Raw genomic sequence first — 14,696 nt, 5'->3', positions numbered from 1 at the left:
ATATTAATATGACTGTTCCAGGCTGAAGTGAAATTTAGCTTTATTTTTAGTGTATTTGTTGGGTGTAATTCTGTAAAGAAAAACGAGATGGGGGAAGGTGTAAATTTTCAGGTCGCCTTCACATCCACTCATTTGATTTTCACAAGCTCCTCATCTTGTATCCAGTTGTTCTCAAGTCTTAACAAATTTTGCCTTGTAATTTGTTCTCCGTTCAGTGGCCTCTAGAACTGTTTGTTCATATGTTTTTCTTGCGCGTCTGAGACCTGATGCTTATCTCTGTTGCCCCAGCACTTAGCCCAGGGCCTGGCATTCGGTGGGTGGCAGATGATTAGCAATGCTTTGGGTTGGTAGGCTGGTCTGTGCTGGTCCAGTTTAATAGATGAGAAAGCCAAGGTTCTAGTGACTTACCCGACTCCTAGTGAAGGCAGAATTAGAACCCACCTGTTCGGGGCGCCTGGGTGGCGCAGTCGGTTAAGCGTCCGACTTCAGCCAGGTCACGATCTCGCGGTCCGTGAGTTCGAGCCCCCGCGTCGGGCTCTGGGCTGACGGCTCAGAGCCTGGAGCCTGTTTCCAATTCTGTGTCTCCCTCTGTCTCTGCCCCTCCCCCGTTCATGCTCTGTCTCTCTCTGTCCCAAAAATAAATAAATGTTGAAAAAAAAATTAAAAAAAAAAAAAAAGAACCCACCTGTTCTACTACTCATTCCCGTATTTCATTCCCTAAGCTGGAACATACCTCCAGCTCAAAAATAGGATGAGGGCTGGATTCTCTAGGAGGGCTGCCTGGCTGGCTCCGGCAGTGGGGCATGCAGCTCTTGATCTCGGGGTTGTAGGTTCGAGCCCCACTCTGCGTGTAGAGATTACTTAAAAACAAAATCTTAAAAATTAAAAAAAAAAAAAAAAAAGTGGCAAGGAGAGAATTTCTTATGGTGAGATATTTTGGTCAGTGAGAATTGGCTGGAATTCGGCTGCCAACCTGCATAAGCCACTGAAAAATACCAGCTATTTGCAGTCAAAGAATCCGAATCTTTCAAAAATATCAAATTATTTACTTTTGCACAATGAAAAAATTCCTAGGGAAAATATGTAAATTAAGTTGTAAATTAAACACACTCTCCACACTCCACCCCTTATCTTGACTAATACAACTGATTTCAGGGCTACCACAGACTTACCTGTTTTTAACGAGAAATACTTCTCTATCTGCAAACATGTAAATGCAACAAAGAATAATAAGCTGATCTACAAATATTTGAGTGCCGGTGATAAATGGGTTCTACTCACATAATGCTTTTTATCTGTTGTAATCCTATCGGGTTTCATACAACTTTAGAGCTAAAGTTAGCTTCACATCATTTGTCCAACCTCATTCTGCGCTTAAGGATCCTGGGCTTCAGACATGTTGATTTATCTAATTAGTAAATTAGAACCCTCATCTTATCTTCTCTCTGTTAGTCCTTGATCCTGCAGAAAACTTCTGTGAGGTGAATAATTATCTCCTGATGATTCTAAGATGTCTTGCTGCTGTTCTTATTGGATTTTCCTACGTGGCTTTGTTGGAAGTAGGCAGACATGTAAGACCTAGTTTACATGCTTCCTTTGCACAGTTTACATGCTTAACTTTGCATGTGTCTAAGGTTTTACCTATTTGTTGTCTCCCACTTCTAGGCATGTTTAGTCTTCCCTACTTTGCAGAGTATTTACAGTAAGGCTAGCAGGAGCACCATATGCACAGAGTTAGCTTTCAGTTTTCGTAGGCTCCTTTGTGTTCTGACCTACAATGGGTAATCATGCAATGTAAAATATGCTACTGGAAGTCAGTGACAGTTGTTTCTGAAGACTGCTTAGCGAGGGGAATACCCATTCCCTTTGAACGTAGACTTGTGTGCACACATCTTCTGAGCTTGGTACTGACCTCTTAATAAGTTGGCTGTATTCCATATCTACGACATACAGAGACTCACATATTTCAACTCTTTATTTTTTTTTTTACAGCCATCTCTTCCTGTACTTTATACCCTGTCTAGCCAGGCTACACATGAAGCTGTTCATCTCCTTTGCAGGATGTTGGTCTTTGATCCAGTAAGTAGTGTTTATATTTATATATTTTTTAATGAATGAAAAATGTTCTAAGAAAAACATCCTGACTGTAAATGGATGAGCGATGTAAAGAACGACTTTTCAAAGAGAAACTTCAATCCCCGGTCTCATGTGTATCATCATGCTCACTCATCACAGAGAAGTTGGATTATTAATACATAAACATCTGGGTGAAGAGAGGGACCTGTTATCATCCTAATTTTCTCAGTATTTTAAAAAGGAGTTTGACATCAAGGTAAATCAGGAGAGAATAATTTTAACATGATTTGAAAAACTCTGCCCAGAAGGAACTGCTTATGCTTACTCTTTTGGTTGTTGAAATGGTGGCTTTATCAAATGCCATTTCCAGACTTGACTCTTCAGAGACAAAGTTCAGGTCTTCATTTATTTATTTACCCAAAGAATATTTATTATTCATGTCTGTGCCAAAAACTATTGCCAAAGAATACTCAAAAATGAAAGCATTTAGAAAAGAACATCTTACTTGCCAAGAGTACAAGAAAGTCACTGAATACAGTGACACCGAATACAGTATTTAAAAGAGGGAAGAAAACACGAAACTGCCATTTATTAAGTTTACATTGGCCTGTTCATAATGAGAAAACAGCTACTTCTTAGTATACAGAGTGAATTTTTTGTTCATTTGGTGTTTATTTTTTGGTTTCCATTTGTTTGTTAACTTTGGCACGTGAGGTGCTTCGTGATAAGGGAAGAAAGACAAAGTGATGCTTCTCGTTCCCACACTCCCTCCTTGTGGACAAGTTCCCACCATGAAGGACACTTTGAACCACATAACTTGCTCAGTGAGGTAGTGATTTAGTGTCATTAGTTTGATTTTTTTGTTTTATTTGGCAAGTTTATCTACATAGCTAAACTAGGTATGCAACAGGTGATGTTGATTAATCCATAAAGACCTCTTACGTATTTTTTTATATATCTTTTGTGGTTAACAAAACTAGAACCACATGAACTTCAGGCTTCAAAACACCTGCCTCTGAGGTGTTTTATAAAGGCCCTGAGCTTAAATTTTACTTTCATGTGTCAGAAATAAGTTACTCTCTTTATTCTATTTAGAACAGGAACCGAGAACCGTGTAATTCACCAGTACCAGGTTTTACTTACAATACTTATAGCTGTAAGGTGTCCTCTTTCTCAGAGATCCCATGTTTATTAATGATCCTGACCTGCCAGGAGCTCATAATCTTTACAACCCTAAGGCTAGAATTTCCCAAGCCGTCAAGTGGACACCCAGCATGTTTTCCTGGGAGGCCTTTTAGATAGTTCTACATGTGAAATGTAGTCCTTTTTCCTTAAGAGTTGGGTTGTCACACCTAATTAAAATAAAACTTTTAGTGTGGTCATAAGTTACACATTAGATTTATCTATAAGAAGGAGGTAAGATTTATCGGGTTAAAAAGAAGATAGATTCTTAATGGACCTGTGTAAATAAGTACATGGTCATTTAAAAAGAAAGAATTCCAGGGGCACCAGCGTGGTTCAGTCAGTTAAGTGTCCAACTCTTGATCTTGGCTCAGGTCATGATCTCAGTTTGAGAGATCAAGCCCTGCATTAGTCTCTGCACTGAGAGCACAGTGATTCTCTCTCTCTCTCTCTCACTCTCACTCTCACTCTTTCTCTCCCTCCCTCCCTCCCTCTCAAAATAAATAAACTTGAAAAAAAAGAATTCCATTAAGTCACTCTGCATAATATTTACCCACTTTTATCATTGCCTGATAGAACAAGGCCAACCAATATATGTTGTTACGTTTTTACAGAATTATTTTTAAATTGGCCTGATGCTTTATTAGTTTATGACAGATATTAAGGATTCTTCTGTTTCCAGTTCTGAGGGTTCAGTTGGAAATAGATACCATTTTTAAAGAGTGTTTTGTTCTGATTTTAGCCTGTTAAGTTGAGGGTTAGCAATACAGTAAGAAGAAATGATGCTTTAGGGGCGCCTGGGTGGCTCAGTCGTTTGAGCATCTGACTTCAGCTCAGGTCACGATCCCGTGGTTCGTGGGTTCGAGCCCTGCACCGGACTCTGTGTTGACAGCTCGGAACCTGGAGCCTGCTTCAGATTCTGTGTCTCCCTCTCTCTTTGACCCTCCCCCAGTCACACTCCTTAAAAAAAAAAAGAAATGAGGTTTTTAAAAAATATCCATTAAAAATAGAACATTAACCATAGTTAAATCCGTTTATTTAGTCCAGTTAGTCTGAGATAATTAATTAATTACTTTGTTGATCTTCAGTTAAGCTGTCTTTTGCCACACGTCTGCTCCTGGACTGAAACATTCCTGGAAATCCTGGCTCAGTTACATGGTTTAGTCTGTGGTGATGATATCAGCTATGTCCATGAGTTTATATCCTGAATTCAGTAGTCAGGAGTACCTGATAACAGTCCTTTACTGAGGTTCTTGTGGTGTTTCTCATGGAAAACTTAATTCTTCAGCTTGTAGTACAAGCCTTTACGCAAATATAAGGAGAAAGCGGAAACCACTAGTGAATGAGGTTAAAGGCCTCTGGTTCTTTTATTATTATAGTATCAACAGTATTGGAAAGGATGGGGTGTAATAATCAGTTTATAAAGATGTGATTAACTATTAACTCAAATAGTGAAGGCATTAAACAAACCTCCAGAGACCTTAATTTATCTAAATGCAATAAATAGTTATAAACAATATTCTTTTTAACTTTTTAGTGTTTGTTTATTTTTGAGAGAGAGACACAGAAAGTGAGTAGGGGATGGGCAGGGAGAGGGAGAAACCGCATCCAAACCAGGTTCCAGGCTTTGAACTGTCAGCACGGAGCCCAACATGGGGCTCCAAACCACGAATTGTGAGACCATGGCCTGAGCTGAAGTCAGACGCTCAACTGACTGTGCTGCCCAGGCGGCCCTACAAACAGTATTTTTAAAGCACAACAATAATTGTTAGGAATTTAGACAACATTAGTCACTTTTTTCTCTTGACAAACACACATCTATTATCTTGCAAACATTTCCTATCATCAAATATTCTTATACGCTTTAAAAAAATACATACGTACTTCAACCTAAAGGTATTTGCACACCTTTTTTAACTATCCATTGCTTGTTCCTCTATAACGTATTAATGAAGAGCCTTTGTATATTAAAATTATGTTGTCTAGGTATCCAAGGACTGGTTATTAACTCAAATTAATTATTAATAAGGTCTTAATGTTAACTAAGAGTCAGATTAAAATTTAATGACACATTAAGTCCTTATGATTTGTAGCATTCTAAAAACCAATTTCTTTTTTTTATTTTTTATTATTTAAAAAAATTTTTTTTAACGTTTATTCATTTTTGAGAGACAGAGAGAGAGCATGAGCGGGGAAGGGGCAGAGAGAGGGAGATAAACATTTTACCTGTTATCATTCATCTAATGTAGTTGAATACATAATTTTGCTATTCTGTAATCTCAGACAAAGTGATATTAGTTTATCAGTAGAAAAAAATCAAATTCAAAATGATTAGGCTTTTTGTGAGAAAACAAACCCAAAACTTGTAGACTGTTGTGGTAGCATTATTTGTACATGGCAGTAAAATCAGGAAGAAAACAGAGATGTTTTAAAAATGTTATAACTATTAACTCAGACTGATTTGTGCAGAGTCAGCTTGAATAGGAATATCACATAATTTATCTTCCACAATTACACACCAAATATTAAAATTTTAAGTTATTTAAGAGAAATATTTTGCTTCTTACTGTATAACCTAGTAACTTAAAAAGTATTCTTTTAATTCATAGTTAAAGCTTTATTTAATCTTTGAGTTACAACTCTAGCAAGAAAACATTTCAAAGAGCTAACATATTTAATACATAAAGAAGAATAATGTTTTAGAAATCTTTCCATTTCTTTGTATAGGTTTTTAATATGTTGATATTGTTTCTGAAACCCAGCTGGAATAGGAGTTTGCCCCATTTGCTTTTTAAGAGATCTCCTAACATGATACATTAACTCCCCTCAGAAGTATACAAAGTACATCAATATGTTCACTTAGAAATATTTTATGTTTGTAAAATGGAAAATCTTACTGGGGTGCCTGGGTGGTTCAATCAGTCAGATGCTTAAAGTCAGTTAAGCATCCGACTTCAGCTCAGGTCATGATCTCCCTGTTCATGAGTTCGAGCCCCACGTCGGGCTCTGTACTCAGAGCCTGGAGCCTGTTTCAGATTCTGTGTCTCCCTCTCTCTTTCTCTGCCTTCCCCCACTCATTCTCTCTCTCTCTCTCTCTCTCTCTCTCTCTCTCTCTCTCTCTCTCCCTCCCTCTCCCTCTCCCTCTCCCTCTCCCTTTCCCTCCCTCTCCCTCTCCAAAAATAAATAAAACATTAAAAAATGTTTTAATATAAAAAAAAGAAAAATCTTATCATCTCTTTAAAACTAAAAGAGGCAGTTTTGGGGCGCCTGGGTGGCGCAGTCGGTTAAGCGTCCGACTTCAGCCAGGTCACGATCTCGCGGTCCGTGAGTTCGAGCCCCGCGTCGGGCTCTGGGCTGATGGCTCAGAGCCTGGAGCCTGTTTCCGATTCTGTGTCTCCCTCTCTCTCTGACCCTCCCCCGTTCATGCTCTGTCTCTCTCTGTCCCAAAAATAAATAAAAAAAAAAAAAAGTTGAAAAAATTTAAAAAAAAAAAAATAAAAAAAAAATAAAAGAGGCAGTTTTGATAAAGCAACAAAATTTAGGGCAACAAGCATCCACATCTATTATAAATGTTGGTCAGTTAAACAACATATGTATGGTATGTAATTAAGAATATACAGGACATGATTAAGTACCATTAGGTCCTTCCAAAGAACATATTGAAAATCTGAGTCATTTTGTGATCTCTTTCTCAATTGAGTAGGGCAGTTTTTCTTTTCAGTGTTCATACCCTTTACATAATGAGTCTCCTTTCTTTAGCCTTGTTTCAGAAGTTCTAAAGAGACGTTAATTTGTTTAGAAAAACAAAAGTTGATCATTGCATGCTAGGAATTTGATTTACTTTTTGTTCAAAGACTTCTCTTAGGTAAGACACTTTAGAGGATGCCATGTTGGTGCACACAGAACATACAAACATAGAGCACGCTATCAGTAGTTGGGATGACACCAAAATCTTTTCAACCCTGCATTCTGAAGTTTTAGGAAATAGCAGAATCCACAGACTAAAAAAAAAATACAGGAAAACCAGATTCCAGCTGCTGGTGGCAGCTGACAGGGACCCAATTTCTGACATCTGCCACCTGACAGAAATGACTTAATGGTCAGATGATAAAATTAAAACCCAGATTCAATCACTGTTGCCACCAATGTGTTCACAATTGGCCATGCACAATCAGAAAAAGAAATAGATGTAGGGGCGCCCGGGTGGCTCAGTCGGTTGAGCATCTGACTTCAGCTCAGGTCATGATCGCACGCTTCGTGGGTTCAAGCCCCACATCAGGCTCTGTGCTGACAGCCTGGAGCCTGGAGCCCACTTCGGATTCCATGTCTCCCTCTCTCTCTGCTTCTCCCCCACTCTGTCTGTCTCCCCAAAATAAATAAACATTAGGAAGGAAGGAAGGAAGGAAGGAAGGAAGGAAGGAAGGAAGGAAGGAAGGAAAGAAGGAAGGAAGGAAGGAGAAAAGGAAAGGAAATAGACTTGCCCAAGAACCAGCTGTAGTGTGCAAAAGCCAGGGAGCTCAGTCCGCACATGAGACCAGGAAGAGACACTGAGGACTCCAAGAGGCCCAGTCCTGGGCAAAGTGAACTCTCAGCAAGCTTGTTTCTTTTGGTTCTGACAATAGACCTTTATCCCAGTGGAACCTCCAGGAATAAGTGGACCCATTTAGAAAAAAAGAAAAAGCTTACTTGCTAAGATATACCAGTAAGTCAGGCTTCAGAAGGGCTGGATCACCAAATACAACATAAGACAAGTAGTGAAAGGAATAAAACTAAGGTTGTCAGGTTTACATTTGTCTGTTCGTGGTGGGTAAACAGCTTTCTTTTGTGATTCTCATATCCTGAAAAGTCATGGCATGCCTTTTAACGTCAGCATAGCAAAAAATCAGTGATAAAAGTGTTTTTAGGAAATCCAGGTTTATGGGAAATACTTAACGTTTTGTTATTTGGGGGACCAGAACCAGCAAGGAATGATCCAGTTATTCTTGGTTCATTTGAGTGCAAAATGGCTTTCTTCATTTTTAATTGTGTTGTGTGAAGTGCTTGATTGTATTGGAAGCAGGGCACACTGTCCATTTTTGTTCTACTCTGTACTGAGTCCATCCTTAAATACTTGAAAATGTACTTGCGTGTCTACTAAGCTGAAAGGAGGAGTGATTTTTTTTTTTTAATAGAGAAACAAATTTATGGTTTGTATAAACCTGAAACTACTATATTAAGTATTCTGGTCTGAGGTGCTAGAAAACCACAGGCCACTGATATACAGACAGAGCCGGCCGTCAAAACGTGGCATTCGGACCGTTATCTGCTGCCTAACGCCAGCAGCTTCCACATAGGCTTTGGCCCTCAGTTGGTATTCAGAGAGGATAAAAGTTTCAAGCAGCTTTGTAAAATTGCCACCATGATCACATCTCTACCGAATGCTGAAACGTATTTAGAAATGTAACTGTTATTTAAAATGTAAACTTACCCCTCCAAAGCATTGCATGTTTAAATGTCATGGTATTTGCCATGTTTGGCCATGCATATATCCATTTCAAGGTGGGAACTCTTCAGGATCTTAGCAGAGTCACTTCTAAGTGCTTTATGGTGGTGTGTGGTGGTCGGTTGTCCTAAGTGACATACTCCCTCTAACACTACACTACCCGCCTCTAAATTCAGTCACCCCTTTTTACGCAAGATGTGCCGTAAATTAAGGATGGGCTGTGAAAAGCAGTTACTGTGTCTTACGAAAGATCCTGTGTGGACAGTCATGTTTATCTGTAGCGTTGATGTGCTGGTCTCTAAATTTGATTTCAGTCCAAAAGAATATCCGCTAAGGATGCCTTAGCCCACCCCTACTTAGATGAAGGGCGACTACGATATCACACGTGTATGTGTAAATGTTGCTTTTCCACCTCTACTGGAAGAGTTTATACCAGTGACTTTGAGCCCATCACCAATCCCAAATTTGATGACACTTTTGAGAAGAACCTCAGTTCTGTTCGACAGGTTAAAGGTGAGTATCTTTCTTGGCCCTCGGCCAGGTAAGATAATAACGTCTTTCATTATGTAGCCATGAAAAGCTGAGTCTGGATGGTGACCAAAGTTCCTCCATGTGTTTATTTTACAACCTCGCATATAGCTGCTTGGCCAGGGCGTATATGCTAAGAAGGCTCTGTTTGGTGTGAAAACACCGATTTAGTAGTACGAGTGGAAGGTCAGGCAGAGGAGCTTCCCAAGATGACTTACCTAGTGAGTGTGACTCAAAGTAGTTAATATGGATTCACTCAGTGTGGTTTCATTGACTGAAACATACTGGACTTTTTCATAAAACATGCAGACTTTGAAAAGGATAAACATCTACTGAGGGAATCATTCCTTGAATGATCACAAGAGAGGGGAATTTCTGATAGTCTACTCCTAAAGTTCCCTGACACGATCTCTTATTGGGGTGGTCCACGCTGGAGGTTAATGACATCCAAAATTCTGAATGATTTTAGACATTTTAGGACATTCTAGAAAGGAGTGGTCCTCAAAGTAAACAGCCCAAAACTATGTACCTAAACACCAGTTGAGGGGTTTTTTTTAAGTGATTTTCAAAAAGGCAATAATTACCAGCAATTGAGAAGATTCACTCATAATGCCAACCCAAGTGGCATCACTCTCAAATTTACAGACCATTTTACTCCTCCCACTGATGGGGTTTCCAACCCATATAATGCCACTTGGCAGAGAAGGGGGTTGCCTGTGTTTAGCAGCCACTGTCATTTTGGTTTCGGGACAGTTCCATTGGATTCTGCCCGATACGTGATATGTGTGTTTGATCTAATGAAACCAGTAGGATATGCTGTTCAGATGCTGGCCAGTTAGCTGAGAGTCCACTGCTCCCAGGCCTGCAGGTCGGCATGGATTGTATGATGTTTGCTTTCTCCACAGAAATTATTCACCAGTTCATTTTGGAACAGCAGAAAGGAAACAGAGTGCCTCTCTGCATCAACCCGCAGTCTGCTGCTTTTAAGAGCTTTATTAGGTAACTATGTGTATGTAATTCTTACTTTCTTGTTATTAAAAGGGTGCCATTGTGATTTGGTTGTTCAGCATATTTCTGTTTTTATTTAGATTGGATAATATAGATAAAAAGAAGGTTTTCTTTTACGAGGTTTGGCTTTAGTCAAAAGCAAATTAAAAAATGACAGCATTCATTTTTACACGGACACCAATTCACAGTGGTTGCATTGGGTGGCGCTTTAGCAGTTTTGTTCCCAGATGACCACTGTACTGCCTGATCACGCGCATGGGTAGCTAGGGATCCTCCTGCAGTGGCAGTGTGGTGGCCACTGCCCTCAAGTTAGACGTGGTCATCTTGGCTCCTGCCACCGTCCCCACCACCTTAATAATAACTGGAAGCACGATTACTTTATAGGTATAGTGCCGGTGTGTCCTGTGTAGAGTTTTGTTTAAAGAACTTTATAGCCACGTCAGAATCCAACAAGCCTCATTCTCTTTGTCTGTCTGTGTGTCCTTTCCTTCTCCATCTCTTTTCCCCTCACTCCTTGCATCAGTTAAGGTCCAGTCAGGAGAAAGAAACCACACCCAGTAATGGGAACAGGGAAGATTTAATAGCGAGAAGCATTACCTAGGAAAAAATGGTGCATAAGAAGATCCTGGAGTTTCCCAAAGTAGCAGATGCAAAAAGCAGGTACTCCCTCTAGACTGAGGGAAGAGTGAACAAGGAAGAAATTAAGAATTTGAAGGAGGCCCCTCCACCCAAGGCTAATAAGATGTGGACTTCTTTGGAGAGGATATGGCTGCCATAGGAACACACACAGCATGAGGGTGGTGAGAAAACTTTGCAAAAGGAGTGGGCAGAACTAGTCCATCAGAGAGGCCTGTTGGGTTGCAGAGAAACTTGCCAGAAAGTTTGGGTAGAACAAAACTGAGCCTTCCATGTCAAAAAAAAACAAAAAACAACCCACCCGAACCAGGAAGGAGAGCCCCTGATGCTGTGGCCTTGCAGCGCCCTCCCAGCACAAGCCAGGCGTCAAAGGGTAATGTGAGCAGGGTCTGGCTCCGGTGTCACAAAGCAGGGCAGAGAAGGACAGATTTGGATCTGAGAAGCCACACTCTTCTCCTTTCTACCCCACCTGCCTTTCTGCCCCTCCTTCCTCCCACTTCCCTGTGCTTTCTTTTAACTGGCCTTGACATGGTGTTGAACTTGATTGAATTTGTTGAATCAAAGTCAAGAATTTTCATTTAACATTTTTTAAATCAGGGTGACTTTCATTCTTCCATGTATTTGTCTATGGAGAGAAAGAATTAGGCTGCTTTTTACTTTTCTCTGTGGTTTAAAATTACTTTGTTTTATTATTTCCCCCTAAGAGTCAGTGACCCAGCCAATCACGTGTTTCAGTACATTTCAGGTGCCAGTTATTCATTATCCCGGGCCCCAGGAAGCACAGTGCTTAACACACCCACAAGTTTATAATCCAGTTAGCCAAATTAGACAGATATGTCAAATAACTGAAAAAACCCATCTGTGGATAACAAATGCTAAGTGATTATCCATTACTACTGAATTAATACTTGATAAAAGAGTGCTTAAAGGCTCATTCAAAATAGATCCCCACTTAATGTCACTGTATTTTGAGAGGCTACTTTTCAATAGATAATTCTGCATCCTTTAAGGTTATTTTCCTGGTTGATTATAGACATTATTATTTACAGTACCTACCACTTGCTTCATATTATGAACTAGGCGCAGTGAAACCACTTTGCATACATTATCTCATGCATTTGTCACAGTAGCCAGTGAGGCGGGTAGCCTCTTCCCTTCCAGAAGAGGAAAGGTGAGAGGGTTTGCTCGGCGGCCCACGAGTCAGTGACCTATCGTTTTCAGGCCCATCACAGTTGCCTCACTTATAGATGCAGATTCTTGAATGAACAGTGAGAAGTTAAACAAACAAAAATCCAGAAATGGACTTTACGATTTTTTTAAAGGCAGAGAGGGAAACACGCAGCACTGACTCACCCTCTTGCCCTTTGTGGTGTCACAGCTGGTTTCACCGTGTCTCCATTTTCTTCCAGTTCCACTGTTGCCCAGCCGTCCGAGATGCCCCCATCTCCTCTGGTGTGGGAGTGACGGTGGAAGATAATGTACTACTGAAGATGTAATGTAGCTTTCCACTGGAGTCTGGGATTTGCAATTCTGGAGGTTAATCATGCTTGTACTGTAATTTTACTAATGAAGTTTTAAATTAACAACCACTACTTGTATGATATGAATAATATTTAGAAATGTTACTAGACTTTTAATCTTGTAAAGTGGTTGTGCTTTTAGAAGAAAAATATTTTACCCAGAGTTGCACATGTTTTATGAATTTAGTGCAGCTGTTATGGCTCACCTCAGAACAAAAGAGAATTGAACCAAATTTGGGATTTTGGGGTTTTGTGTTTTTGTTTTGTTTTGTTTTTCTTTTTTTAAATGAAGTGAGATTGTTCACACACACACACACACACACACACACACACACACACACAAAGGACAGTCGTCCATTTTGATATTTGAGCCATTCCTGAAAATTTGGGGTTTTCTAAAATGAAAGAATCTAGAAACCTTGCCTGCGACCAATCATGGAGCCACATGAGCTGATCGTGGCTGCACCTGGGGGAGGGGTGGGGGGTGGGGCATGCCACCTAATGATCAAGCCCTATAATTAGCTTCTCATTAGAGCCGTGACGGTGATGTGTGCTGTCTAAAATCCAATGTTGTGGGTAGAGAGAATGAGTTTGTGACTAGGAGAGACTAAACTTCTGTTTTCCTTACCCAGTATAAATATATATATATATATTTAATCTATTTTTATTAGAAGTTTTTCTGCTCTTTCTTACATAAAAGAACCCCCAAGCATGCATCTTTCATGTGTGTAAATAATTCATTTCTGGGCTAATTTCAAAAGAATCCCAACATTGCTGTATAGAGAGAGAACTAGCTTGCACATTTTAGGTCTGTGAAATTTTGTGAGACTTTTCCTGCACTGGACAGTTAAAAAAATAAATAAAGACAAAAACAAATTTTTAAAAATTTTAAAGCCACAAAAAAAGGCACATAGGGAATTATGTCAAATGTGTTTGTGTCCTTAGGCAAAGCTGTGGGAGTCTTGAAATGTCACAGTAGTAAATAACTTATTACTTTTTGACAAATTCTTTTTTCTGTTGGAACACTGAATTCTTCTGTGCATATGTATATATGAATACAAATTGAAGGCCTCTACCTCCTGGAGTTATACAACTTGGCTTGTTTACCTCCACATGCTGATGATGACTATTTTTTTTTTTTAAGTTCAATGTGGAGACTTGAAACTTGAATGTCCCTTCCAACTTTTATATTAAAAATAAAAAGACAAGAAAATTGAAGATCGTTTTTCACCTGTACAAGGAATACTAATGGATCGTCTTAAAATTGGTCTAGGAAAAAACCTTGGTGTGTGTTATGGACAATTAACTGTTAAAGTTATTGTAAGTTATCTGTATTTAGCAGAGTATTTTCATCTTGAGTGATCTGAGCTGAATTTGAAGACTATTAATAAGTTATGTTTGGAAGTTTTAACTTCAATGAAGTAATTATTTGCTGTGAAAGAAACAAACATTGAATTACTAAACAAAGATGGTGCAATATCTTTGTTTTTTTTTTATGAGGCTCCTGAGAATCAACCCAACTGAAGCATTTCAATTCACTTGAATGAGAAACGTGTTTAGTATCAAAAGAGCCCAAGAAGACACTGGTGTGAAAGGTACAATCTCAGAGGTTGGTCAATTACCGTGGCACACTTACTGGTCACTTTGTACAATGTAGATTTGAAGTACAGTGGTGAAAACATTAAATGTGACATTTGAAAAAGATGTGTCATCTTTTTTATTTCGATTCCTTTCCTTTGTTTTCTCTTCAGTACAGCTTTTATCCTGATTTTGTAGTTTGAAGACATTGGCTATATATAGTTCTGTTTTGATCTTTGAGGAAATTAGTTGTGGTTTTTAAAAATCTTCCCAGAAACCTTACATTGCCAAGAACATATCAAAAACTTAATTAACTAATATTAAAGACATTGTGAGTCAAATACATATCGTTTGAAAGTCTTTTCCAGACCTTAGAGTCTAAGCCAGTGGTTTTCTTTCTTTTGTTTTTTTGTTTTGTTTTGTTGCACAAAGAACCCCATTTTCAATGTGAGATCAAATTTCAATACGTGAGAGTCCAATACATTAAATAAATAAAAGTGGACTGCTCTAGATGAAGCAGACTGCTGAGGACTTGACCTCACCCTCCTCTTCCTTTCTGCCTCCTGCCCTCCCCCCACCCCCCACCCCCACCCCAGCAGCCCAAACGTAATTCCAGCTAAGGAAGAAGTCCTAGCCGGGTGGTGGGTAATTACGACCTGACACCAGACTGCCTGACTTCAGAATAC

At 39.4% G+C, this 14,696-nt stretch overlaps 1 protein-coding gene and 1 non-coding gene across 3 annotated transcripts in view; one reads left to right on the top strand and one right to left on the bottom strand.

Annotated features, from left to right (window-relative positions):
- Nucleotides 1–14,134, top strand: part of NLK (nemo like kinase) — a 167,123-nt gene extending 152,989 nt beyond the window's left edge. The window contains exons 8-12 of one of the 2 annotated variants that reach the window (XR_015243973.1): nt 1,993–2,079; nt 9,055–9,253; nt 10,174–10,267; nt 12,322–12,448; nt 13,577–14,134. Coding sequence is in view for 1 of the 2 variants with exons in the window: in XM_025916968.2 (XP_025772753.1) it covers nt 1,993–2,079; nt 9,055–9,253; nt 10,174–10,267; nt 12,322–12,376 (435 nt within the window). In the remaining variant the exon portion in view is untranslated. Of the gene's footprint in view, nt 1–1,992; nt 2,080–9,054; nt 9,254–10,173; nt 10,268–12,321 lie in introns of both variants that reach the window. The other variant, XM_025916968.2, reaches the window with a different exon arrangement.
- Nucleotides 2,297–2,369, bottom strand: LOC147574176 (small nucleolar RNA SNORD36). Its single transcript, XR_015244388.1, has one exon. It is a non-coding gene; the product is annotated as a small nucleolar RNA SNORD36 (small nucleolar RNA).
- Nucleotides 14,135–14,696: the final 562 nt, after the last annotated feature.

The sequence above is a fragment of the Puma concolor genome, chromosome E1 (assembly GCF_028749965.1).
Source record: "Puma concolor isolate L17-30 chromosome E1, mPumCon1.1.hap2, whole genome shotgun sequence".
Lineage (NCBI taxonomy): Eukaryota > Metazoa > Chordata > Mammalia > Carnivora > Felidae > Puma > Puma concolor.
This window is presented reverse-complemented; position numbering and strand designations above follow the sequence as displayed.